Here is a 26,985-nt window from a genome sequence, read left to right on the forward strand (position 1 = left end):
CTAAAAACCCAGGTCTCTGTTCAGTTGAAGCGAACTCTGGTTCAAATCTGTATATGAATTCAAAGCAGACCAGAGACCACTCCGAAAGCACGAAGCTGGCTAGAACAGGGCATCCTGGTTAAATATAACTAAAATAAACTTGCAAATTTTGTTCTAGAGGTAGAAACGACTCATGATCTTTTTTTAACCACTACTGTAAGTCCAATCCTGCTTCAAAATCAGTAAAAGAAATGCTTCAGCAGACGAGAAATAACCTTTTGAAATGATTTAGCGGAATTCCAAATCAAAATCTTAAAGAACAACTTTGGCTGTCATTTAAAGAAGGTCAGGAAGATGACATGTCTTCTCAATCTGAGTTAATGGATCTTCAGAATGTTATGAAAACGTGCATTTATGATATTTTTGTTGAATGTCGATATTGCCTGTAATCCACATTATCATTTCCTCTTGCATTTCTTTGTCATTATCAAGACTTTCTCATTTTTTATTTGAGCTCCAGTAAATCTGTCACTAAAATCTATATCAGTTTTGAAGATTAAAGAGAGTGCAGTTCGAGTTGCCCACTTGTGTGAATGTTTTGCCCTTGAAATATTATTCCACCTAAGTTTTATCAAAACTGTCATGACAATCGTGAGGCAATATATTGTGTAGCTTTACTGAATGCCAGTACTGAATCAAAAGGTGCTGAAGCGAGGTGTGCATGCTTATGCAATCACTTTGGGGCATGTGCTTTAATAGATTTGTTCCCGACCTTATAGTGTTTAAAGTTGAATTTTACGGGATGTTTGTAACTTGAGGAACCTTTGGAGACCATGAAAGTGTCTTTCTCATGGTTTATTTTACATCACATCAGCCCTGCATTTCAGCAGAGGTGTGTAGTTCTTTTAATCAACAATAATTATTCTGTAGCATGGCGTTTACCTATGTTGAATAGCCATAGAAAAGTTCCATCATTTTAAAAGAATAAAATTAAAATAGGTGTATGGTAAACCATATTAAACGCTGCAGTTCTTAAATGATTCACCCCTCACATATAAACGTAATCAAAACATCTGTTTCCTGTCGTCAGGACACAAATAGTCAATGTACAATTGTTAAAAAGGATGTTCGGCTAATCTGCATCATCCTCTACTGCATTCAGAAGTGCTTCTATTAAAGCACACACGCAAAACGAAAACATGCACGTAGGCCTTTTGTATTCATCATGCATTATAGATGAGTAAATCCATGCATAATCACAGGGACATCACTTTCAATTAGTCCTGGCTCATATTCTACCAGTCTTAAAGGAAGAGGAGCGTATTCTTAAAAATATGTATGATCGTGTGTATCTCGTGCATCAGGTAAAGTTAGATACTGTCCACTTCTCACTGCAGGTTGTAATTATTTGACTTTTTTCATTTAAAATAAGCAGTTTAAGCTTCATAAGTAAAGTAAGTGAAATAATTTGAAAAGCTTGACAATATACATTGATTACGTTTTGTTTCCTGGCCGTGTTCTCCCTCATAGTGTTGGTTTACATTTAAATTATTTTCTTTCAATATCTTCAAGACCTCTTTGTCACTGTCTTGGCTAACAGCTGTGCTTGACTGCATTTGTTCAGAGGAAGAAAAAATGAATGAGCTGCTGCAAAGTCATCAAATGAAGATGAATAATTTGAGCTTGTCTCAATTTCCACTTCACAGGAGTGGCAATGTAGCAAATAATTCTTGTAAGAAATATGCCTCACATCGAGCAATACATATTTAAAGTATATTTTCATTAACATTAAAGCCTACTTTTTTTAGTATGTAAGCAGTAAGATTTTCTTTTCTACCTATTTGTCCGTTACAATTTATTCAGAACATTTTTAAGCTGCTTCTTTTATAGAACTGAGATGTCTTTAATGTTATATTTCAGTCAAAAAAAACATACATCATAATATTTCTACAAAATAAAATAGTTAATTTCTTATAGTTAAAACAAAAAGCAACACTAACTTCCATTTACAGCATTTAAAAATATTATTCATAATTCATTTTTAACAAGTTTTCAACATGTATTTTAAGGGATATTACTCTTTTTTACAAGGCGTATAAGAAGCTGATATAAACTGCTGTTGTCCAAAGCCGATTCCACTCAGTGTAATTCTTACACATACTGTGTCCTCGCTTTTATCCTGCACGCTCGTGTGCACACATGCTGAGAGTCCATTATGGAAGCTGTGAGGCCGGATCCACAAATCAAACTGTGTAAATAAGCAAGTTTTGCTCCCGCAGAGCACTCACTGCTGTTTCCATGCCTACCTGTTGCCAATCTTATGGGTTACCATGGTCGGCCTTTTAAGTGAGTGTCTGAATACACACAGAGTTTTGTGTCTGCGTGGTTGCAGGAAGAGTAAATAGGCTTCTTCATATGACAGCTGACAATGACCAGAGAGACTCTAGGTCCTGATGTTCGTGTTAATTGATGTACATCGTCTTGCTTTTACTATCAACTCATGCAACTATGCAACTCATAATCTCAACACACCAATAAGCTGAAAGTGGTCTATGTAAAGCACTTGTCAGGCACTTAACTCAAACATCTTGGTAACAGATAACAACAGATTATGTTTATATAGTGGTAAAGCTGATCCAAAAGACATCTTCCTGTTTTCTGATTAGATGTGTTGCCATGGCTTTGGTCTGACTAATCACCAACCCGTACAGACCTCATCCTGATGGATTGTTGTAGAAGTTCAAGCTTTTTTTAAGATAGGCATCATGTCCTGATGGTTGCAATATGAAACGTTTGAAAGAGTCCTCATTAAATGGTTCCTGGAAAAGCTCCTGCTGCAGAAAAAAAAAAAAAAGGTTTGTTTATGCGGCATTCTTCCCGACAATGCACAGAATGTCCACCTGGCAGCCCCTGAACCAGTGTAGAAATTGTCCATTAGTCCTTTGTTAGCAGAGATCGGGACAGGTTTGCATTCGTGCGAATGTGTGTGTGTGTGTGTGTAAACAGACAGACTAATGGGCCTGACTGAAATCCAAACACAGGAACTTGCAGGTGATCTGTGCTCTTCTAAAGGGAGAAGTGGACTTGTTGACTGATGACGACTACATGGTACACAGGGACTTTATGTGTCTGGAAACTTTAAATATTCAGGATTAAAAAAAAAAACACACATTTCGGTGAAGTTTTAAACTTCTAAGGTTGAACGGGAAACATCAGCCTTTGCTTGTTCCTGCTTTATCTCCTTTTTAATGTACTGCCATGTCCATGAGTAGTTTCTGCTTTCCATTCCCACCTTCTCCTCTTCACCCCTCTGCATCCTTTCTACTTACTCTTCCTTAAGAAGTTATAGATGTTGAAATGACCTAAACACGTTGTGCAGAACTTATGCTTTGTCTTTACATGTCTCCAATCCTCTCTGTCTCCTCATTCAGAGCGTCAGCTGGCCAACAGTATGACCAGCAGCAGCTCTCTTCCTCCCAGTGTGAGCGGGATCAGCAAGGAGCTGGCAGAGCTGCGCCACCTCGTTCAGTTCCCAGAGGAGATCGCCTGCATCCTCACAGAGCAGGAGCAGCAGCTTTATCAACAGGTAAAATATGCAGATAAAAATTTAGAAATCTAAACCAAAAATCTCTTACAGTACTGATGCCACTTCCTATCAACTATGACCAGCTTTCATGCTTCTGGTGAAGAAGAGCATCCCCCAAGCATGATTCTGCCACTACCATGGTTTATGTTGACGATGGGTTAGATAATTTCCGGCCACTCACCATTTTTCAGTCATCTTAAGGGGTCAATATTGGTCTCATCTGATCAGATCACCTTCATCCACAGGTCTGCTGTTTGCTTTACATGACTTGCGGTAAACTTCATGTAAGACTTTGTATGATATTCTTCAACTTTTGCTTGTTTCTTCCTCCTCATCCATAAAAGCCACATTAGTACAGTAGATGATAAATAGTTTCCCTAATTCTCCCACTTGAACCGTGGATCTCTGCAGCTCCTCCAAAGTTACCAGGGGCTTCTCAACTGCTTCTCCCATTTGTTCTCTCCTTGACCCACCTGTTGAGTTTAGCTGCACGGCCCCGTCTTTGGTACATTTGCTCAGAAGATGGATTCATTTATACTTCATGACTTGTTCAAAGCCTGCAATATTGTTTTTAATCTACCTCTGCCTCTGCTGACATTCAGTTGAGCTTTATTTTGATTTAGGCCTAAATGTAACTGCATGACATATCCGATTTTTAATTGTTAAACACATTTAAACTATGCATCAGTTCCCTACCATCCCAAGTAATCTGCTCTACTTTGATCCTTAAAAATTACATTGAAGTTAAAATGTGAGAAAATGCACTTCACCAAGTGTCTGTCTTTCTGCAGGTCTTTCCGTTAGACTACCTCTGCTTCCTCACTCGAGACCTTGGCAGTCCGGAGTGTCAGACCAGACGCCACCAAAACCTCAAGGCCTCGCTGTCAGTGCCGGCCATGCCCACGCAGAATGCCCAGCGCAGCAATGCTGTGGAGGACCTGGTGGCGCGGTTCAATGAGGTGAGGCGACCACTTGAGAAAACCAGATATCTGGTTGAGAGTTTGTTTTTTTTTTTGGCTCATTGCTTGCGTTGATGTAGATTTACAGGAACTATTTCCTTTATGATATCTGAACTATGCGTGTTCTGTGTTTCGGTTTTAATAGCCACATGAAGTCACTAAAACAACTTGGCAGCGCTGGTGTTTATCTTTAAGACTCTACAACATGACATCAGTGTGGATTAGATTATCAAAACCTCTAAACATTTTTTATGTTGTTACATTATGCAAATATTAATAACACAGAATCAACTAAATGGGTTGCTTTTTTTAAAATTTGCTAAGAATGTTGTAAACATGGTGACACTATGCATCTCATATTTGATATTGATGTATAATTTCCTCAAGCTGGATCCTCCCTAGTGAATAACCATGCAAGTCTATCATTGTAACACAGGACGTGTGTTTATAAGCCCATTTATTAAGTTGGCTAAACTTCTACTGTCGTGCCTTGTTTCTTTTGGTGAATTCAACTATAAACTGTTATAAAAATGCTGACAAAAAATAAGTGTTCGAAGAGCGGGGATTGATCGGGAACGATGAAGTCATCTGTAGGTTGCACGCCTGCTCTATCAGCTGGTTTTCATTTAAGTCTGCAAGAGGAGAGACATAAAATAGTTCTCCAAATGTGCAGTGTGACCATATATGGGCAGAGTGGAACGAGAGTCAAATGACAGCAGTGATTCTCCCCTCAAGTCAGTGATGAAGCCCTGAAGTGACTTCCTACTCTGAACTTTTGACTTGGATTTAAGAAGACATATTTTCTGAGTGGAAGTGTGCAGTATTTTGGATTGTAATCATCTACTATAGTCATTTTGGGGTTTAGGGTTGTGTTTTGCCATTATTGGAATTCCTGTTTAGATGTATTTGTCTTAGTTCTGTCTTACAAACTAGAGGTGTTGCTTATGGATTTTGAATTGAGCAGCAATACAGAAATGGATAAAAAATAAACAAGACATTTTCAACTGTGATGTAAGTAATAATGGGGGGAGGATTTAAATCCACTGATCAGAGTCTTGCAATTTCTGGTCCTTGCAAACACATTTAGGATTATCTAAGACATTAAACATTAAAATCTAATATTTCTGCCGTTTTCTATTTATGTCACCTCGCATGTGCTAGAAAACAATTGCTGTGAAATAGTCATTTACTATTTTAAAACAGACACAAAATGAACACAGATGGGACATTTTGAACTCTTGTTATCGTGTTATTGTAGCGATTAGGAAAATTCTGAGGCCGAAATTTCTGAAACAGCTTCTGCAAACATTCCCCAAAGAATTTAGCTATGATATTTCAAATTCCAGCATGTTCCACTTACTCTTCCTGTTATCAGCTGGAAGTCTCATTCTTTCACATTTTTCCGCTGACATGTCTCAACATGTAAAGAAATATAGTCTGAAATTGTTCTCAGACGATAGAGAAGATCAAACTTTAGAGTTTCTGTCTGACCAATCACCAGCCTGGGCTGGTCAAGCTTGGTTGCATTGAATAGCTTATTTTTTTTTAAATGTATCAAACTTAAAAGTAGTGCTTGTTAGTTTTTTAGCTTGGGTGAAAAATATTTTACTTTTCTATTGAATTCCACATTTTAAAGGACTGTAAACTGAAAAGTTTAGGCTCTGTATTATTAAGTTGATCAGAAAACTGTTCAGATGTGCATGATGGTAAATCTAATCCTGCACAAGAACTTTTTAGTTGCAGTCTAGATATTTATGGGATTGTGGGATTATTTTTTCCCAGTTAGAAAGTTTTAAACTGCTGTCTCTAGTTTTGCACTGATTGTGATCCAGTTCATTTTCAGGCCATGTAGGGATATAAAATTACTTTCCAAGGGAAAATCAGCAAGACAGGGAATGGTGAGAATTTCGGGCCTCTTTGTATGTCTGTCTCGGGTGTTTAGCTTTGACAGAATCAGTATGTGCTGTGTTAAGTCTGTAATAGCTCTCTGTCAACCTCCGTTACATAAGTCTTGTATCAAGGAGAAAACGACTCTCAAAGTTCAGCTAATAACAGATGGAGACAGGCAGGCTGAAGGACAGACAGACAGGCAGATGAACACATACGAACATCAAAGGATCGAATTGTACCCGACTCCAGTTTGGCATGTGTGTGTATGTGTGTGTCGTGCTGCCAATTTAAAAAGGAAAAGAAAAAAAAAATGGCTCGCTCTGGTGTGTTCACAAGATGGTTATTGTTTTAAGACAGTCTCTTGCATAATCTTATATTGGCTTTTACCGATCTCACTGTATCTAATATCTTCTCATTTCCTGTCTGTTATTTGTCCTGTGCAACACTTTTGCTATCTGGAATATCAGAAGAGTCGCCAGGTCCGAGCGCTCCCTTGATCTGTGGCGGCTCAGAACGCCACTTCGCAGATGGTCAGGATGGTCAGGATGGTCAGGATGGTTAGGATGGCGACTGCAATTTAAACCTCCTTGCTGACATGGTGTTACACTATGTCATGCTGCTGAAAGTGACTGATAAAACATTTTCATGCATGGCACGCAGTTCCTGCCTCACCTAGAACACAGAGGTGTAACAGATAAGAGTGTAGGGCAGCAGTTTGTCAGAAAGCCATGCATAGTAGAATCTAGAACAAGCCTCTAAACCACTGATATTACTACAGCCCTGCAGTTTTAGAAAGCTCCAGGATAGACTGCCTGTGTTTGAGGTTCTGTATCTGTGTGAAACTGTATCACCGGCGTGATCAGTTTCATACCGGTAAGGCTAGAAAACGTCCTGACTGCAGAAAAATAAAATCCTCTAGAAGGTAGAGATAGCAGAAATGAAGACAAAATATTCATGGCATTATAATAATGAGTTGGAACAACAGTGAAAACATGATGCTCTGCTGTTTAATACTATGTCACAAATTATAAGCAATAGGCTTAAGTTTCTTAGCCTTTTAATGAATCCCCATAAAATAATAAACAGATAAAGGGTGTGTTTTACATCCAAAGCTATAGTGCTATTGCTGTACCTGTAATAATGTTTGTGGAAAAACCAGCAAAAACACTTAATCCAGTTGTTATGAGACAGAAGTAGAAGAACAATGAGGTAGATAATATTTTGATGAGGCCTTATGAGAAAAAGAGCAGTGTAGGAGTTCTGGTTCAACATTTGCCGGTTACCTTCTGCTCAGTCAGAAGCAATTCACGGATATCCAACATATACTGGCTCAGCATTCAAAACTAAACAAATTGTAAAGAGCTTGGTGGAGCCACGCCGAGCTGGTTGTTGTGCTTTGTTCAACACTGTGCAAAATCATTGCTGTGCGGTGAACACAATGCAAATTAAAGTGGTTCTGAAAACTCAGGCTGGTGGAGCCAGTTTTGTTCTGAAAATCCTTGAGGGTTTTATTTTTTATTGTAGCTCCTCTAATGTTCCTTACTGATAAGGCATCAATGACATTCAAATCTATCAATAACTTTTATTTAATGCATTTTTTGTACTTTTGGTTGATATTTTGTGTCTGCAGTAAATAAAACTAAACTAATATAAGAAGCCAGTTATTTACAACTGAACAAAATAAGCAGGGAACCACATTTATAAGTTGCGTATTGATAAATACTTATTCGATTATTTTCTTACAGGACAAAGAAATATGAAAAAATTGTTGGGTATTTAAAACTATGTATTTTACAGTATTTTGTAGACCTTTCTGTGTGTGTGTGTGTATGTCTTTTGGTGGCTTTATTTAGTCCTTGTGAAGTTTGACTGCGGTTATCTGTACACATCCTTACATAAGCCAGTAATAGATCCTTAGGCCAGGGGATGTTTTTACCACCTGCAATAGGGTTAGTGTGTGTGTTTTATGTGTGTGTGCGACTACATTAATGAGGCTCTAATGCTTGGAGACAATGACACAAGAGAGCAGGAAGCTTTACGGATGAGGCTGTGTGTCCAGCCCAAAGAATGTGACCCTGATCCATATCTGGTTCGACCATCATGTGTTTGCACATGCACAGCTGATGGTCATCCGATCTCCCCATGTCTTTTCTGTGCGTGTATGCGTGTGTGTGTGTGTGTGTGTGTGTGTGTGTGTATGGGAGGGACATGATCTTGTACATATACTGCCAGTTTAGTCACAGATCTCCAAACTAGAATGCATGAGCATCATTGAGACCACACACAATAAAAAGTGTCAGGATTTGTCTTATGTCACCAAGTTGCAATGCACCTAGTAACGACACAGTCACAACAGAAACAAGGCAACCAGAGATGTGGCACATTATGTCATGAACTTATCTAAACGAATCAATAAGGAGCATTTGCAAATTAAACATTATAAACTCTACATGAGCAACACTATACACCGTTGTTAAAGCTGTTGTTTAATGTTAAAGTGTTGCATAAATGTATTTCATTTTAATAATAAAGGCCTTTCACACTTATTCACTAATTAGTTGCAATTTACAGTGCCTTACCTCTTGAACCTTCTTAGCCTCTAAGTTCAATGCATTTTATTGGGATTTTATGGAAAATGCAATCACTAAGTATTTCATAATGAAATACTTAGTGATCTCAAAACTGCAGGATCCACTTGTATTCAGCTTTCAGTAATACTTCTATATCAAATCAAATCTCCTGATTAGCTGGTGTGGCGCTCATTTGTGTTTAGTCTCCACTTAATCAATTTTTTGTTGGACTGCCTTTCGCTGCAATTATGGTTGCACGGTTTTTGTGGCATGTCTCTGTCAGCTGAATATATGTAAAAAGTTAAAATTTAGCTTATCTTTTTCACAAGAAAGATGCACAAAAGCTCAAAGGTGAACCTCCATCCCATTTTCAAGTCAAGTCTGTTGTAGCCTCTAACATGTTTATTTTTAAAAGATTGTCTTATATTTAACTCCACCTACCTTTCTATCCACTCTGATCATCTCATCTGTCGTTTCTGGAGGATAAAGCTGCTGCTGCTGCCATGTTTCGTTGTGGAAGGCATAGTGGTGGAGAACACTATTTGCATCATGGGAGAAAAAGTGAAGTTGATGGAGGAGTTTAAATACCTCAGTGTTCACTTGGACAACAGACACAACAGTGAATCACTTTACAAGAATGGACAGAACAGACTGTACTTTGTGTGGAAGCTTAGGTCCTTCAGTGTTTGCAGTAAGAGGCCCCCTAACGTCTATAAATCTGTTATGAAGTGCAGTGTCTTCTGCCTTCACGTAGTATGAGCGTCAGAGGCAGTTACTGAAAAAGAACCCCTGAAGAAGCTAATATAGAATATAGTTATAGAATATAGAATATATAATATTGTTCTGTTCTGTATTGTGGAACCTCTAGACATTATTGTGCAAAGTGCCTTCAGTCAGAGGCTTCTTCCGATATGCTGTTATACAGACTGCTGCTGCTACATCTACAGCTATAGATGCTGCCCATAGCCAGGGTATATAACAGCTCTCTGAAGAAAATCCAAGATAATATGAATAAAAAAGAACATTTAACTTACTTTTGGGAGCAATAAAGTTTTACTGAATTGAATTGACTTCAGTTGTTATTTAAGAAGTCTTAGTTTTTCTGAGACCTTTACCGAGCCTCTGAGATTTTTTGTTTTTCTTCAGGGAATCGATTAAATGATTGAATACAAATGATTCCTCCTTTCTTCAGCTGTTTATGTTAAAGAATGTTGGTGAATCACAGAAAGTCTCAATAAATTGATGTTTGTGGTTGTAACTTGGCACGGTTTGAAAAGGTGGAAGATATATTATCACTATTGCAAGTTACTGTTTATGTCAACTGTTATTATGTTTTAAGTATGTTTGTTTTGGACATGCAGGTGAGTTCCTGGGTGACGTGGCTGGTTCTGACGGCCGGGTCCATGGAGGAGAAGAGAGAAGTTTTTTCCTATCTTGTCCACGTCGCCAGATGCTGCTGGAATATGGGAAACTACAATGGTGTCATGGAGTTCCTGGCTGGACTAAGGTGCAGTGAGACATCCAAGCTATTTTAATGCGCTCACATATTTATCACTGTTTGTTTTGCTAGTTTTAAATCGGAATTTCCCACCGTTACTCCTCACAGATCCCGTAAAGTGTTGAAGATGTGGCAGTTTATGGACCAGACGGACATCGAGACCATGAGAAGTTTGAAGGATGCCATGGCTCAGCATGAATCTTCTTCCGAGTACAAGAAAGTTGTGACCCGAGCGCTCAATATCCCAGGCTGCAAGGTCCGTGTCCTGGCAGACGATGTTTATTAAACAATGAATAATTATCTCTGAATGTTCTGTAATTTATTTTCCTTCACACTTCTTCTGCAGGTGGTGCCATTCTGCGGGGTTTTTCTAAAAGAGCTTAGTGATGCACTGGACAGCACAGCAAGCATCATCAGCCTCAAACAATCTCCAGATAACACGGATGACTCGATAGAGGTGCGACAAACGGTGTCATCTGTGGATATATTCCAATAATTTCAACATGTAATTGCAGGAAATATCACAGCTATTGCTCCGTTTGTCTCCAGTTTGTGTCCGACTACAGCGGGCAGCATAATTTTATGTCTCGGTCTGGGTCTGATGGGCTGCACGTCCCAGACAAAGAAGCCACCGTCAGCAACATCCTGCAGATTATTAGGTAAGCTGGAAATGGTCCACTATGTTCCCAGAAAGAGGAACCATTGTCTGTTTGTCTTACTTTCCTCTCCCTCATCCTCAGATCATGTAATCGTAGTTTGGAGTCTGAAGAATCAGACGAAACATCTACCAGTCCCTCGTCAACCGGTCCATCCCTCACCTACAGATGCAACTCTTTACGGGACCGCTGCCGCAATCAGTTAGTTGTTTTCTTGCCATTTTTTCAGAAAGCTATTTTTTTTTCAAGTTATTCTTTGTTTTTAAATAAATTAAATATCGTTATTTTGTTTAAGAATTCATTAGAATATTGAATGTTTCTGCCAACATGTTGTTACAAAGCATAAAGACAGGTCTCCATGAACTTCCTTTCAAAAGTAATTTTACTTCATTAAATCAATGCAAAAGTGAAACTTGTTTATTTGCTGGTATTAAATTAATTTTTTAGTTAAGTTTTGATGCACTTGCGAAGGCAGAAGGGAATAGTTTTTTTTTTTTTTCAGTTTTAAGTGGCTGTCGATTGTGTTGCTTGGAAATGTTGATCCTTTGTGCCAAAGTTCTGTTTCCAAAATTGAGTTTTTTCCTTTCTTATTCATTCGCAGACAATGACTCATTGGCAAGGCAAAAAAATATATTGCATTCAAATTTACATCAAAACTATGAATACAGAGAGTGATTGGCATTGGCTGGTCAGGCCTCAGTAAAAACACTGTTGAATCCCTGCATGCACAGTTGCAACATTTTTCTGAGTCATTAACATTTTTTGAAAGTTTAGTTTTAAAGTAAAATATAAAGAATTTCAGCCCTGTGTTGACATCCTACAAGACTGGATTGAACTAAATGTTCTCCAGCCTCTGATTCTGGTTGATTTTTCTTCTTTTTTTTTCAACACAAATAGCGGTACAAGATAATGGGTTTGCAAAGGAACGCATTTGCAGATTGTTATTGAGATGAAACCGAGCTCACATAAAACCCCGTGTCACAAAGAAAAAAGATAACAGGGTTGCTTCCTGTCAGGGCAGGAAGGACCAGGGCTCTGGTAGTTCTCAGGCCACTGGTGGCAGGTAGCTTATAACTCAAACTGGAATTTAGAAAGTGAAAGAAGCAGATTTAATCAAAGTTTTGACATAAATTATTAATTTACATTTAGTCATTTTCTCTGGCTTTGACTACATATTGCAGGTAAAGATAAGAACACTGCTTCTTTTTGGTTAGCCTTATGGTTTTCATCTGTTTGGACTACAATGTGACAGCGGTTTATTGCTTCTTTTCCTGTGGTCTGGATCTCTTTTACTCTTTTACCTGAGGCAAATGCCAAAACCTTCCTCTGTCCCCATTTTTTCCTTCTCACTCTTCCTCTCTTCGTTTCCCCCCTTCTTTATTATAGTTGCCATTCATTTAGGACAATGCCAGAAACTAAGCCTGTGTTGTAAGTTGTTGCTATAGTGGTTGAATACCAACTGCAGGAGTTTGAACAGTGTGTGTTCAGGCTAAGTTGCAGTTTGAGCTGCAAGCCAGCTACTTAAAGGGCATATATCATAATTTTTTTCAGTTGTGCTCACTATGTTCGTAGTTATTTCTATGTTTGAATTTGAGAAATACGTAGAAAGGTTTGAAAGAAAGAAAGCCAGGAAAAAGCAGAACACAGCTTGAAGTCGCGGAAGTGAGAAGATGTCAAACACTGGAGGGTTAAACTTTATTTATAGAGGCAAGTGTAACAAAGTGCTTTACAAATGCTAAAAACATACAAATTATACAAACGTCAAGAGGATTTGCAATGAAATTTTAAATATTACTAATAATATTATAGAAATATTTAACACTTGCCAAAACTGTCAAGATATAGACATAAGCGTAATAAAAATGTAAACAGGTAACTTGCATCCATCTCATCCTCCATATATGGAAGTACATGTTTTGTTTTAGACATCTTGTACTGCAGGCTTTCTTTGTATCAGATTTGCTTTTAAAAACAGTGTAATATCAAACTGTGATTTATTTTTATGTTGTACTTGCAAAATTGTGATGTTTTAATGCTAGAATATGATTATATTTGCCCTTCGTGGAATAAGCAGTGATAATTGCATGCTGATGTGTTGCTTGTACAATCACCTCCTAAATCAAGTGTTTATTTATTGGGTTTTTAATGCATTTTAATGTCTTACGTGACTGCACCTGAAAACTTCAACACATTTAAAACAATTGAGGTTAAATATGCGCATAATACAAATGAATTGTATCTACAGATTCACAGTTGGAGACTTGTCGGACTCGGACGGTGACCTGTCCACTGAACCAGCACTGAAAGAGGTGGAGTTTCAGGGTACCGAAGAGACGCACAGAGCTTTCAGTCACGGCACGGAGCTCATTCCCTGGTAAGAAATAAATATACAAATATGGCCCTTGTTTTGCATGAACAGATGTTACAATTTTTTTTTTTTTTTTTTTTTCTAGGTATGTATTGTCACTACAGCCAGATGTTCACCAGTTTCTGCTGCAGGGAGCTACAGTCATTCATTACGACCAGGACAGCCACCTCACCGCTCGCTGTCTGCTGCGGCTTCAGCCTGACAACACGACGCTCATCTGGGGTAGATACCCTCAAGACATTTATGTGTCTCCATTTCCTCTCACCTTATTGTTCTTTAAACAAATTTAAAACGGAGCTCTCTACCTTAAAAAATACAATTTCCTGTAAGTTATGTTGTAAACCGACTCTGTATTTGTTTACTTACATTTTGTTTGCGAAGTGTCTTTTTATTTGCCAGATAAACCATTTAACTTGGTTGTAAATGTTCGCATCCATGCAGAGCATCGTTAAATCCCTGTCCTTGACTACGTCTCCAACATTTTGTAAATATTTGGCAGGTAAGCCTCAAAGCGGAGGAGCTTCCCCCATGGAGCAGCTGCCCGGGTTAGGACAGAGCGTGGTGCCTGGGTTGGCTGAAGGCCTCTTGGACATTGGAGTGGTGAAGGTTTGTTGAAAAGAATTAGACTCTCTTAGGAGCGTGCTTTGTGTTTAAATTACATATCACGGTGGTGATTTAGACTCATGGTGTTTATGTGAATCTGCAGGCAGTGTTTCTGGGCCATCAGGGGGTTGATGTTCACGCTGTGTGTTTGCAAAACAAGCTGAGCCAAATGACGGTGGAGGAGAACGGTCTGACTCTGCTCTACGGTCTCAGTACCACTGACAACAGGTGGGTGTGTGCTTACTAACAGCAGGCTGCAACACTGATTTGCTGCCAAAACACCTTGCTGTGATTTTGAAACGTGAACCAATTTGCTAACTTGTGCTGTCAGACTACTACACTTCGTGGCGCCCAATCACACCGCACAAATGCTCCACAAGGGCCTGTCAGAGCTGGTGAATGCAACCAGGAAACTAAAGAAGTTCCCAGACCAAAGACTTCAGTGGCTGAGGAGGCAGTATGTGAGCTTATATCAGGTAAATTATGAACTGGAATGGTATCACTAATAATTTTACTAACTCAGCTATGTGATGTAAATGATGTACAATGTAATACTTTGCAGAAGAATTCGTTTTGAGCTTTTCCACATTTTATCATGTTACAACCACAAACAACCTTGTTATTTATTTAGATAAAATCCGGGACCATTCTAACACATGCATTTGCTTTGATCTAAACCATTTATTTTGTGGTTTCAAAACTGACATTTTCCTTCAACGTCATAATTTTGTACTACTTTGCATCAGTCACATGAAATCGTAATAAAAAAGATTGAACTTTGACGAAATGTGAAGAAGTTCAAGGAGTGTTGGTGCTATTATCAGAGCTATTTTAACATATCAATCTGTTGGTCTAATTCTGCATATTTAGGAGGAAGGCAGGTACGAAGGTCCCACATTAGCTCAGGCCATTGAACTGTTTGGTGGGAGGAGGTGGAACATGGGCACAGGTGCTGTAGAGAAACAAAGTAACCAGAAAAACAGCCCGCTGAGCATCAACGACAAGTCCAAGAAGAAAAAGAAGGTTCTTGTACGGGTCAGTACCTGTACGATTTCTGTGTTTTGCCTTTTTCCAGTGTGTCTTTAACAACTCATATAACTCAGATTCATAGTAATTTAAGCTGTGAAGGACCAAAAATCATTTAAATATCTGATTCTAATAATTCTAAATATTATGGCTTATAGATGGTTTGAATAATTAGAAACAAAGCACCAGAAGCATAATAATGCCTTTCTTCATGTATTTCAGGGAGACAGTGGGGATGCCACCGATGATGAGATGGTTTCCAGGAAGACGCGGAGCTGTAAGGAAGGTTTATATCGAAACGGTCCCGAATCTGACAGCATCGACCAAGAAGATCCAGGTGAGACCTTTAGGACTCATATAAATTCAGTGAAGCTAAAGTAGATTCTGAGAATCATTAATAAAAAAAAAAAAGACTATCACAAAAGCTCTGGGTATAAGATGTATTCATCACCTCTGCAGATGACAGCTTCCAGGGACCATTCTCCCTATCATCCAATAAGAGCTCTGGGTTGCTAGCCTCTTCCTCGTCATCATCTTCTTCCTCCAGCATGGCCGGGTCCAACCACTCCCGTCCACAATCATCTCCAATCCTGTCAGGGACGTCCAAGTCACAGCCAGGGTAAAAAAATAAATAAATACAACACTTACAGCCTCACTTGTATGTAGACCTTATTCTTTTGATTTTGGTCGTGATTTTTTCTTTCCCTTGTTTTTCTTTTTTCCTCCGCAGGGCGTGGAGCAGCAGATCGTGGCACGGCCGAGGTAAAGCCTGCTTCAGGGGCTTCCAGAATCTCATGATTTCTGACAGCACCATGAGCTTCATTGAATTTGTTGAGCTCTTCAAGTCATTCAGGTATTTGCGATATGGATTACTGCTAAGATAGATAAATTACATTTGTCGGCTCAATTAGGAGTTTTAACTCTGGGTTAAGTCTGTTTTTTTAGCCTCTCCACAGTGATTTAAACCAGCATTAAATGTTCTATTTCTGAATTTATACACTGTCTGAATATAGACAGCTGTGCCTAACTCCCCGCTCTTATGTAATAGTTAGGTTCTTATCAAATTTCCATAAAGGCAAAATGCTACAATAAGTGCCCCTCATAGTTATCGTGTTTAGGGAGTTTTCAAAGGATTCTGCTCCGCGATTTATTTGGCTTGTCTACATTTTTCCTCGTCCAGTGAATAGAAAGAAAAGCCGTACCCTGATGAGCATTTCTTGTAACAGTCCTCCTACATTTCTTAGATTCTCTCATCTTCTGCCTAACCTTTTAGATTGTGCTTTCTGTAATAATAACCACTTAGAACAATTTTACTGCTTTCATGGATCAGGGTCAGAAAAAAGAAACACAACACCTTTTGACGTCTAGGGCTTTCTTAGAAGGTCTGTTGACATACAGTAAATTGGTCAGTATTTATACCGCTTAAACATTCACCCATGTTTTCCACATTGCAGCCACAAACTTCCATGTATTTTGTTTGAATTTTTTTTTGATAGATCAGCTTAAACCAATGTAAAAAAAAAGAAAAGAAGAAGAAATCTTGGCACTACATGGGTTGGAGTCATATGCAGTGTGAGACACACAAAGGTTCTGCCAACCCCCACAAACAGACCCCAGAAATTTCACAGTTTTTGCTATGCTTGATTGTAATACAGCAGGATGGCCAAACCATCTCCAATATTTATAGTTTTTATGGTTTTAAATTTCATTTAAAGGGTCTTAAAAGTCATAATTTTGACTTGCTAAAACCTACACATTGATTTGACTTTTTTTACTTATCCTAATGGAAACTCAGACTGTTTTTACAGTCAGATTAACTGTCTGTGAGTCGATGTTTGCATGAATTGGACTGAGTTCATCTATTTGTTTTCTCCACAGCATCCGAAGCAGGAAGGACCTGAAAGAACTGTTTGACACCTTCGCTGTGCCCTGCAGCCGCTCATGTCCAGAATCCTCCCCTCTCTACACCAACCTCAGGATAGACGACAAAGATACAGGACTACAGCCAGACCTGGGTAACAACCCAGAAATTCAAATTCATGCTCAGTTACCCTCTTTCTATTCCAGCTTCTAATTGGTTTGTCGGCTGTTTAGACCTGCTCACTCGGAATGGATCTGATCTCGGCCTGTTTATCCGGACGCGGCAGCTGATGTCAGACAACCAGAAGCAGATCTCAGATGCGATCGCGGCGGCCAGCATCGTGACAAACGGCACAGGGGTGGAGAATGCATCGCTGGGCGTTTTGGGATTAGCTATACCACAACTCAATGACTTTTTAGTGAACTGTCAGAGAGAGCATCTGAGCTACGATGAGATCCTCAGCATCATACAGGTACAAATCTGGAGCAAGGTGGACAACAACACAGATTATACCTCAGTAATGAGAAAAGAAATTAACACTTTGTGTCTACTATTTACTTCTCTTGCAGAGATTTGAGCCTTCATCAACCATGAGACAAATGGGTTGGATGTCATTTGAAGGTTTTGCAAGGTATAGCACAAAGTACACACTAAGCTTCAACCTGGTGAAAAACTTTCCTCTTTAACTTTTCCACATTTTATCTTGTTGCAGCTGCAAAGATTCATAATTTTATTGCCCTTATATGTGACAGACAAAAACAAAGTTATCCCTAAGAAGTTTGTAATATTTATTTATAAATAAACATCTAAAACAATTAGTGTATGTATAAATTGAACCACCTTTACTCTGAAACTCAGAAATAAATCCCAATGCAAAAATTTTTGCAAGTGGCAAATTGCAAACTGTGTGTAGAAGACACAGCAAAAACGTTATTAAATCGCTTAGAAATTGTTTCTCTATGTCTGGATTAGGTTTCTGATGGACAAAGACAACTTTGCTTCTAATAATGAGGAATCTCAGATGAATCCAGAGGAGCTGCAGTACCCTCTGTCATATTACTACATCGAGTCTTCTCACAACACCTACCTGACTGGTCATCAGCTCAAAGGAGAGTCCTCTGTTGAGCTTTATAGCCATGTAAGTCACACTGTTAAATGGTGTAACTTTCAACCAGAATGTCCAGATTTTCAACATTTCTTTTCCCTGTAAATTCTCTGATTTTCAGGTTCTGCTTCAAGGCTGTAGGAGTGTGGAGTTGGACTGCTGGGATGGAGATGACGGCATGCCAGTCATTTACCACGGACACACACTCACCACCAAAATCCCCTTTAAGGTCAGATATGGCTATTTATATTTCATAAATATAATTATTTATATTATAAATATAAATACAAATTAGTCCTTGATTTTTATCACATCAAGCTGATAAAAGTTTGATTTTGGATCAGATTGAGCTAATTTTTTTAAAACATTATAAACATTTACCAACTGGTCTGCACTGAGCTTCAATTACTATCCATCTTGTGCAGCATGCTTTGCAGACATTTTTGTTGAAACTGCAACTCAGAGGAATGTTTTAGTAAATTCTGATTTAGTTTTGTTTGTAAGAAGTTCTCCTTGTTCCCCTGATCCCTCAGGATGTGGTGGAAGCCGTAAATCGGTCCGCATTTGTCAACTCTGACATGCCAGTCATATTGTCCATAGAGAACCACTGCTCACTTCTGCAGCAGCGTAAGATGGCTGAAATATTCAAGGTATGATGGGACGCTTTGAGACGTATGTGAATAATTTGTTTTGGGTTTTGTTGATGCCCGAGTAGTAGCCAAAAATAAAAACATAACTGTTTTTTTTTTTTTTTCCATTAATGGAATACAGAAGTTAAAATATGGTCGTAGTTGGCATGAAATTTATATTAATCTTGGACTTTTAACAATGCCTTTTAGCAGTTTTTTTTAGACAGAACTGGCATGATTATACAATAAATAAGCTCAATAAATTGTGAAAGAATTATTTTCTGAAGTTTTTTTCTTGGAATTTTTCTCTTACACACTGAACCAAATTATTCATACTAGCCCAAATCCAGACACCCCTACTGATATGAAGTTAGATGTCAATAAGCATTAATAGATCTAATTTAATTTGTTGGATTTATTGCACAGAGCCAGTTTTTTAGCAGTACAATTTAGGGCTATTTCAAACTTATTGTTATCCTGCTTTATCTATTCCAAACAATCTAGAAGTATGTTTGGCGTCATTGTCCTGTCGAATCACCCAACTATCCTGAAAAAAGAATGGATCAATTCAAAACTAAAACCATCAAAGATTCACCAATGATTAGTGTATTAGTGCTGTATACATAAACTAAATCAAATTGAATTGTGTATCCACGTTTCTGCCCAAAACACTGTATCACCACCTTAATGAAATATGCATTCACAGTTTCCAAGACTTCACATATGTTTTCAATCACCACATTTTTCCAGCTGCTTTGATGATTTAAACAGACAATCTTGCTTTTTTTAAGTTGCATCGTAAACTGGAGGTCACGCCAGGTCAGGTTCAGGGAAAGACAGCTAAATCATGCGATGTCACCAAGAGAACTTCACATCATTTCCTCTTCCTTGGAGACCCACTTCTAGCGATCTTGATAAATTAAAGTCTTTAAAGTTCAAACAGCTCTGTGCCCCTTGACAGTTTACATCACCCTGGTCATGTTTGTTTTTTGTTGCCTTGTCTTGAGTTGATAAAGACACTTTCATTTTTTACTTGAGCTTCAAACATCCTTTTTTTTTTTCCCTTTCATCCTTTCGACATGACACATCTTCTCACATTAAAAAAATGTTTTTTCCATTAGACTGTGTGTGGGGAACGTCTCGTGACTCGTTTCCTTTTTGAGAGTGACTTCAGCGATGACCCTCACCTGCCGTCCCCGCTGCAGCTGCGTGGGAAGATCCTCCTCAAGAACAAGAAGCTGAAAGCCCATCAGGCGCCGGTGGACATCCTCAAACAGAAGGTCGGGATAAAACGGCTCCCGTCCATATGTTTGCATAATTTATATTTCCTCAAAGTGATTCTGTGAAGGAACCTCCAGGCTGCTTTAGTTTATTACATATTGAGCACCGCTGCTCATTTAGAGTACCGTGAGACATAAATAATAGATGTGCTGAAATGTATGCACTATTTCGATTTAGCGAAAACAAGGATTTCTCTATGGACAACAGCTCTTATGTTTAAAATCATGAGTGATATAGATCCTAGGTCCTTCTGATAATATCCATGTAAACTCATTCACAGGCTCACCAGCTGGCACACATGCAAGCCCAAGCGAGCAACGGATCACCAGGAGTATCTTCCCCTAACAACCACGCTAATGAAGAAGAGGAAGAAGAGGAAGATGAATATGACTATGATTATGAGTCTCTATCAGATGGTGAGGATAGCTATGCTTTGAAATGGGGGGAAGCCAACTCCAAAGCTGCACTCAATTAAAGAGGCCCAATGGGATTTCAGTGAACTCAAAACAAACTTGAATATGCCCCCACTTAAAAGTTTTCATGTTGTCTCCTTTCGTTCACTTTCTGTTCACTACTCTATTCTGTCCTTCCTCTTTTTAACAGCTGATTGTGTTTTGTTGACACTTTATTCTTTTTCGTTTCATTTTCCCTTTTTCTTGCCTGTTTTCCACTTAGCTGATGTCCTCACAGCCTCTACTGCCTCATATGGCCTAGAAGGTAAATCCCCTGATGTGCCTCTTTAAGCTTCTGTGTTTTCTCTGTAATTGTTGTGCAGTGGACGCTGGTGTTCTTTCAGAAGGTTTGTGAAAAAAACAAACACAAAAAACGTCAATCTTTGTGATTAACGTTTATTTAAATTCCTTGAACGCTGTCATATTCTGTCACATTACAACCGCAAATATAAAGTTTCAGTGTTTTATATTACACATCAAAACAAGGCAGTATGTAATTGTGAGAACCTCAGAGGTTTATTAGAGAACATCAGTAAACAAACAACACCAGTAAGACAAATAATACAATACAGTTTTGAGCATATTTGGACACTGTTAAATCCATCGTCTGAAAATGTAAATGTATAGTAATCCTGCTAAGAGGGACAACACCAGAAAAGCAACCAAGAGTTCAATGGTAATTCTGGATTAACTTCAGAGGGCTGTGAGGTTAACAACCCTAAACATACAGCAAGAGCTATAATAGTTTATATTAAAGCATATTTATGTGTTAGAACAGCCCTGCTGGTGGAGACATACTCCACTAGACTTTCAGGTGTTATTGCAATAAAAAGTAGTTGTAGACAGTATTGACCTGGGCGCAGAAGAGCCTGTAAACCTCAGAGGCCTTTACAGAACAGCTGTACTTATACTTATAATAAATTACACCAAGGAAGAGTCTGTTTACTAATTAAGTGACTTCAAAAGGCAACTGGTAGCGTCAGATTATAATAAAAGAGTAACAGAGGCTGAATACAAAAGCAAGCCACACTTTTGTGTTGGTCTGTCACATAAAATCCCAATAAAATGCATTGAGATTTATGGTTGTTATGTGGCAAATTTGGAAAAGATCAAAGGGGTGTGAATCCAGAACAATAACTGTGTAAAATACTTTGTTTAGATATTGACGCTAAAACTCTAGTGTCTTTTCACGGGACACTGTGATTATTTGGCGCTTTTATACCACTGCATAATCTTTACAGATGAAACACCAGGATGAAGAAGTGCACTAGTGATCGCTGCTGTTGCTGCTGTCTGCGTGCTGCTTGTGTGGATCAAAGGTCCTGCTCTGCTCTGTGTTGCTTTCTGGCATGGGAACTAGCACTTCAATCTGTTTTGCGGTGAAATATTTATTTATAATCTTTGATGCTTGACTGTAAGAAAATAAAATAAAAGTGACGCAAACGGGTTGAACTGTCAGCCTCTCCTGCAGCACATTTGCAACCCAGTATTTTCAGATTTTACACCTCAGCTTAGGGACAACTGTTTGTTTCTGTAGTTCATTACTCGGTGACATCAGCAGTGTTTGTGATTACATGCCGCTGCTCTGCGATCACTATGTAGTTTCTGAACCTATGAATTTTTACATGCTGTTTGTCGTCGAGCTTGTTAGACCCTCAGATCAAAAATCTGTGAACGTTCATTTTAGAGAAATCTGAGACTGTTTTCTGTCTCAACACGTTCACCAAACTTTGACCTGAGCTTTCTTCATGTTCAAGGACTGCTAACGTGAAACAGCCTCGTCTTCCTGCATAATAGCAGCTGCATAAACGCAGTGCAGTCAGGGAACCTGTGCACATCTGTATGTGCTAGCCTTGAAGCCTTCTGATTAAAATTGGATTCCTATTGATAAAACTTCACACTTATTGTCAAAGTATAATGCTGTCTGTAAAGTTGCTCTTTGTCCCATAAAGATAAGATCCCCCTTCCTCTTTTCCTCCGTACTGTGTTTGTCTGTGACCTCGCCAGCGGCTGGGCAGACTCATCAGGGAAGCAAAACAAAGCCATCTGGTTTCTCAGGCCCTACATTGCCCCTGTGCTGAACAACAAACCAGGGAAAACTATCTTGCCGTGGTCTCAGCCTCAGCCCTGCCCTTCAATTTGCTATTCCCTGGTTGTCCCTGCTTGACAAATTCACCGTTAATAGAGCTTTAGAACGCCAGTTTAGCTCTTTTTTTTTTTTCCCAATACTTGCTCAGAAATATTAACCAATAAACTTATCAAATGCAGCTTAATCAAGTAGTCCTCCACCCTGTTTGTTTTATGTTACCAGCCTTAGCACTAACATCAGCTTGCCCTTCAAATACAAACATTTCAGTTCTAATTTGGCAAGTTCCCTCCCTTTCTGGTTAAACAGTAGCTCCCTCCCGTCACACTTTGGCCCACCTCAGCTGCTGTCTGCAGTCCAACGTTTAACCTCAGCTTGGTTGTGAAACCGCTTTTTAAAAACATTCCAAATGTTAGGAATTAAGATTTTCCAAATAAAAAGCCTCCAAGCCTTTAAACTGATGTATGTTTTTTTTTTTTTATTCCGTCTTTTTATTTCTGTGTAGGAGGAAAAGGGAGCATACAAACAAACTCCTGCTGTTGCTTCTGTTTACAGTTAAGAGATAGTGCTTTGAATATTTCTTTTCAAGCTGGAATTTTTGTGAGCTTTTGCTTCAGAAATGCTTATAAGCTCCCCAATGGGAAAGAATATGCTTGTTAGCTGCTTAATATATTTTAAATGAGTTTTTGTTGATGAACATTAGAGCTGAAGAAAATGTGGAATTACTGTTTTTATTTTAAGGCTAGATGCCTTAATTTTGCTGTGGAGAAAATATCAGTTAAGTAAAAATGTCTCATGCCACAGCAGTGTAGGATTTGACTAGGCCATTCCAAAACTTTTATTTAGTTTTTGGTGTTCTTCTCTATACAAGTTAAGACGATCTTGAATTGATACATTTTCTGATAGCAAACAGGGTTCAGGATCTTACAGAAGAGTCATCAACGTTTAGAAAATGCTTGTTTTGATTAGGTTTCCTTTCTCTACTATCCCGTTTTATTGTACAGACAACATCCTGGATGACAAGCCCGACGCTAAGAGCCCGGCTGACAAGGAGGAGCCAAGTGTTGACGAAATACCAAAGAGGATGAAGAAAGCCGACAACATGATACAGAGCAAAGGAAAGGTTAGAAACCTAAAGTCATAAAACAACTTCATTCCTTTGATTAATATTTTTACTCATTTATCATTTTCTCATGCTTGTTTTTCTTCACTATTGTGGAACACAGTGTGACATAAAAAAAATAAGTCAATATGAGCTAAATGCATTTCAGTATCAGCCTGTTTTTATTTGCTGCTTATGTGAAATCCAGCTTCTGTTGCTCCCTAATGTCCGGACCTGCAGGTGTTCGACATGGAGCTGGGTGAGGAGTTTTACCTTCCTCAGAACAAGAAGGAGAGCCGACAGATCGCCCAGGAGCTCTCTGACCTCATCATCTACTGCCAGGCTGTAAAATTCCCTGGTATGGACATTAAGCACTCAGTGTATTTATCTAGATACGTAAGACGATTTCAGTTTTGTTTTTGCTCTTAATGCCGTCTTTTTGAGAAAGACTTTTTTGCTATCCCACACAGAACACCCACTAAGCTCGTGACTCCTCCTCCCCCGTTGGGAAATTGTGGCCACTTTATTATGCTTCAGTTTTCTGTAGAAGTTGATAAAACCTCAGTTAGTTTTACCGTGTTGTAAGAAAACTCTTTACTTGCTCTGCCTTTTTTGACTTCAGAGTTTAACTTGAGTACATCCTCAGTTCTTCAGATCAGGACTCTTGACTTCGTTTTCTTTATGCACTCATGATGTTGCCTGTATCATCTTCAGAGAAATCCGTCTTCATTCCTCACTGCGATTTATCTAAAATATTTCTCCATGCGCTTTAAATATAGAACCTCATCATCTCTTCCATGTCTAAAATATGGTCTTCTCGTTAAATGACATTTGCCCTTATAAACCCACCAGTGTTTCCACTAGTCTTTTATTTGTTTACAGTTTCCAGAGACAAGGATGTGAGAAAGGAAGCCGGATGATTGGCTTATTTCACAAAGGCAGCAGGCCTGGCACTATTCCTGACTGGTCACCCTACCCCATAAAAAACTGTGTGCAAATATTTACATTTTCAACTTTTATTTAAAGCAGAAATGTTTGATGCCATTGGTTTTAGTAACACGCTTATTTTTTGCTTTTCCTCATATTTCAAGTAAATGCATAAAAACTTCATTTTGCATGAATAAATCAACTTTGAGAAAATTCTGTGTGGGGATAGAAATTTCCTAAATAAACATTGACTAAAGCTTTCTTCACGTCAAAGTAAGACCAATAATGGATCTCGCCAAGCAGATGAAATGAGCAATTGACACTCTTAAAGAAGAAAAAAATAAATAAATTATGGCACCCTGCTTAGTACTGGTATAAACCATGCTTCCTGTGGAGTAGGACTCCAAACTGAGAAGTGCACGCTCTTCCAAAATACACATTTAGGCAGATTGCTTGGCAACAGAGGCAAGTTGGGAGTTTTTACAGCTACTTCAGGCTCCAGAGCCTCTGTGTCATCAGCTCAGATTAATCATTGGTTGAAAAGTGTTTTTGGTTTTATGCCTTTTGACTGTTCTCAGTCATATGCCGCACAGAGTACAGCACGAGATAAAAATTATTGATCAAAATGGGTGGCGGTTTTCTTCACTTCTTTACAAAATTTCTAAAATGCCTCGGTTTTAAATCGTATGTTTGTTTTTAAACTGTAAGAGTTTTTTTTTTATTTTTTTATTGTTGTGTTTTAATGTACAGCACTTTGTATCAGCTGTGATTGTTTTAAAGTGCTTGATAAATAAAGTTGGTATGGTGTTCTGATGACGTTTTTGGTACTTTATCCTCCACAGTAAGACTGAAACTGATGGTGAAGTTGTAGACATATTCCCACACTTATAGGAGAATTCCCTATATTTTGAGGAAACTGCTAGACATCTCATGGCAGTGGTGACATCTTGGCACAGTATTAGGAAATTATGTTTAATTTATCTAATTAAATTAAGTTTAATTAGATCTTGAACTTTATTGGTTGATATTAACCAGAGTTAAAAGGGACTATGAAAGGTATAGTATGATTCACTGTAATCTTTAAAGATGTGCCTTCTATCACCCTGCAGGTCTGTCTACCTTGTCTCCATCTGGTTCTGGTAGAGGAAAGGACAGAGGTAAAAGCAGGAAGTCCATATTTGGAACAGCTCCTTCTCGCTGTGGCGCAACAGGGGAGGTCACAGCCCAAAGCCGCACCCCAGGAAAAGGTATGCAGGGCCTAGAGCTGCTCCTGATTTAACAGAAATTAGAAAATAAACAGACCAACCTGTCAATTAGTTAAGGGTATTAATAATTAACTATCAATCTTTGTACACTAACAGAACCCTAATTCTGATTTATTTCTATTATTTTGCCTTATTTTAGAAGACTAAAAATACTGATTTCAAAAGTTTTCCTTGCTCTTTCTGCAGGCGGCTCTGAACGGCTCAGCTGGGAGGAACAGCAGACATCCCCCGTACTCAACCCCCCCACTTCGCTCAGCGCCATCATCCGCACACCCAAATGCTACCACATCTCATCCGTCAACGAGAACGCAGCCAAGCGACTGTGTCGGCGGTACTCTCAGAAGCTGATCCAGCACACGGAGTGCCAGCTGCTCCGGACATACCCAGCAGCCACCAGGATCGACTCCACGAATCCCAACCCTCTGCTCTTCTGGCTGCATGGAATTCAGCTGGTGGCCCTCAACTATCAGACAGACGGTGAGCTGACCTGCTTAGGTACATGTCAGTCAAGGTATGAAGCGGGATTAAAGGCAGATTATGTCTGCTTGATAAAATGCAACATGTGTTTTGAGTTTCTACATAAGTCTATAGCATCTTTGGATTGCCTCGGAGCCTTTAGGTCCAGATCTGCCAGAGCAAATATAAAAGTTACTTTTAAATTATTTCATTTGTTGCAAGCCTTTTCAGACCAATAGGTGCTAAAAAATTTGTTTTTTCTAGTCACATTGTGTTGCTTTTTTGAGGTCGTTTAGCCTGTTAGACAGATACTACTGATAGAGTAGTCAGACCTGGGTGTGGCAAGACATACTGAAATTAGCTTCCTCAAAACTTCATTAAAAAATGAAGTCATAAATTAGCAACAAGGAAATTACCTTTTAATTTAGGTGTGTTAAAGAAAGCAGAAACAGAGGAGATCTGTAAAGCAGAAGTGTTTTTTTTTTTGAGGATTGTAGCGACTGTTCCTATCCTTTAAATATTTCCTACTCAATCATGCCTACATCATCTTTAAAACATAAACTCATGCATAAAAGTGATCGATGTGACGAGGATGCTCACAATCACGTTAAGTACTTGCCTTTTAGAAAGGCTCTCTTGAATGCAGTTTGAAAGAATGGCAGTGTTAAAACACGGGGAAACAATTT

General features: G+C 38.7%; 1 protein-coding gene across 4 annotated transcripts in view; it reads left to right on the forward strand.

The window, feature by feature from the left end:
- Positions 1–26,985, forward strand: part of plce1 (phospholipase C, epsilon 1) — an 83,171-nt gene that overhangs the window by 47,183 nt on the left and 9,003 nt on the right. For 2 of the 4 annotated variants that reach the window (XM_008436706.3, XM_017310984.2), the window contains exons 8-36: positions 3,411–3,565; positions 4,357–4,524; positions 10,346–10,491; positions 10,591–10,738; positions 10,829–10,939; positions 11,032–11,141; positions 11,223–11,339; positions 13,384–13,512; positions 13,592–13,728; positions 14,006–14,112; positions 14,213–14,337; positions 14,441–14,585; positions 14,980–15,144; positions 15,358–15,472; positions 15,595–15,754; positions 15,866–15,988; positions 17,014–17,150; positions 17,230–17,468; positions 17,566–17,627; positions 17,969–18,134; positions 18,223–18,330; positions 18,635–18,751; positions 19,852–20,010; positions 20,292–20,427; positions 20,687–20,728; positions 23,554–23,672; positions 23,892–24,009; positions 25,688–25,825; positions 26,030–26,320. In XM_008436706.3, coding sequence (XP_008434928.2) covers positions 3,411–3,565; positions 4,357–4,524; positions 10,346–10,491; positions 10,591–10,738; positions 10,829–10,939; positions 11,032–11,141; positions 11,223–11,339; positions 13,384–13,512; positions 13,592–13,728; positions 14,006–14,112; positions 14,213–14,337; positions 14,441–14,585; positions 14,980–15,144; positions 15,358–15,472; positions 15,595–15,754; positions 15,866–15,988; positions 17,014–17,150; positions 17,230–17,468; positions 17,566–17,627; positions 17,969–18,134; positions 18,223–18,330; positions 18,635–18,751; positions 19,852–20,010; positions 20,292–20,427; positions 20,687–20,728; positions 23,554–23,672; positions 23,892–24,009; positions 25,688–25,825; positions 26,030–26,320 — 3,993 coding nt within the window. The remainder of the gene's footprint in view (positions 1–3,410; positions 3,566–4,356; positions 4,525–10,345; positions 10,492–10,590; positions 10,739–10,828; positions 10,940–11,031; positions 11,142–11,222; positions 11,340–13,383; positions 13,513–13,591; positions 13,729–14,005; positions 14,113–14,212; positions 14,338–14,440; positions 14,586–14,979; positions 15,145–15,357; positions 15,473–15,594; positions 15,755–15,865; positions 15,989–17,013; positions 17,151–17,229; positions 17,469–17,565; positions 17,628–17,968; positions 18,135–18,222; positions 18,331–18,634; positions 18,752–19,851; positions 20,011–20,291; positions 20,428–20,686; positions 20,729–23,553; positions 23,673–23,891; positions 24,010–25,687; positions 25,826–26,029; positions 26,321–26,985) is intronic. The other 2 variants (XM_017310983.2, XM_017310985.2) reach the window with 1 other exon arrangement.

This window comes from Poecilia reticulata, chromosome 19 (genome assembly GCF_904066995.2).
Source record: "Poecilia reticulata chromosome 19, P_reticulata-male-v2, whole genome shotgun sequence".
Classification (NCBI taxonomy): Eukaryota; Metazoa; Chordata; class Actinopteri; order Cyprinodontiformes; family Poeciliidae; genus Poecilia; species Poecilia reticulata.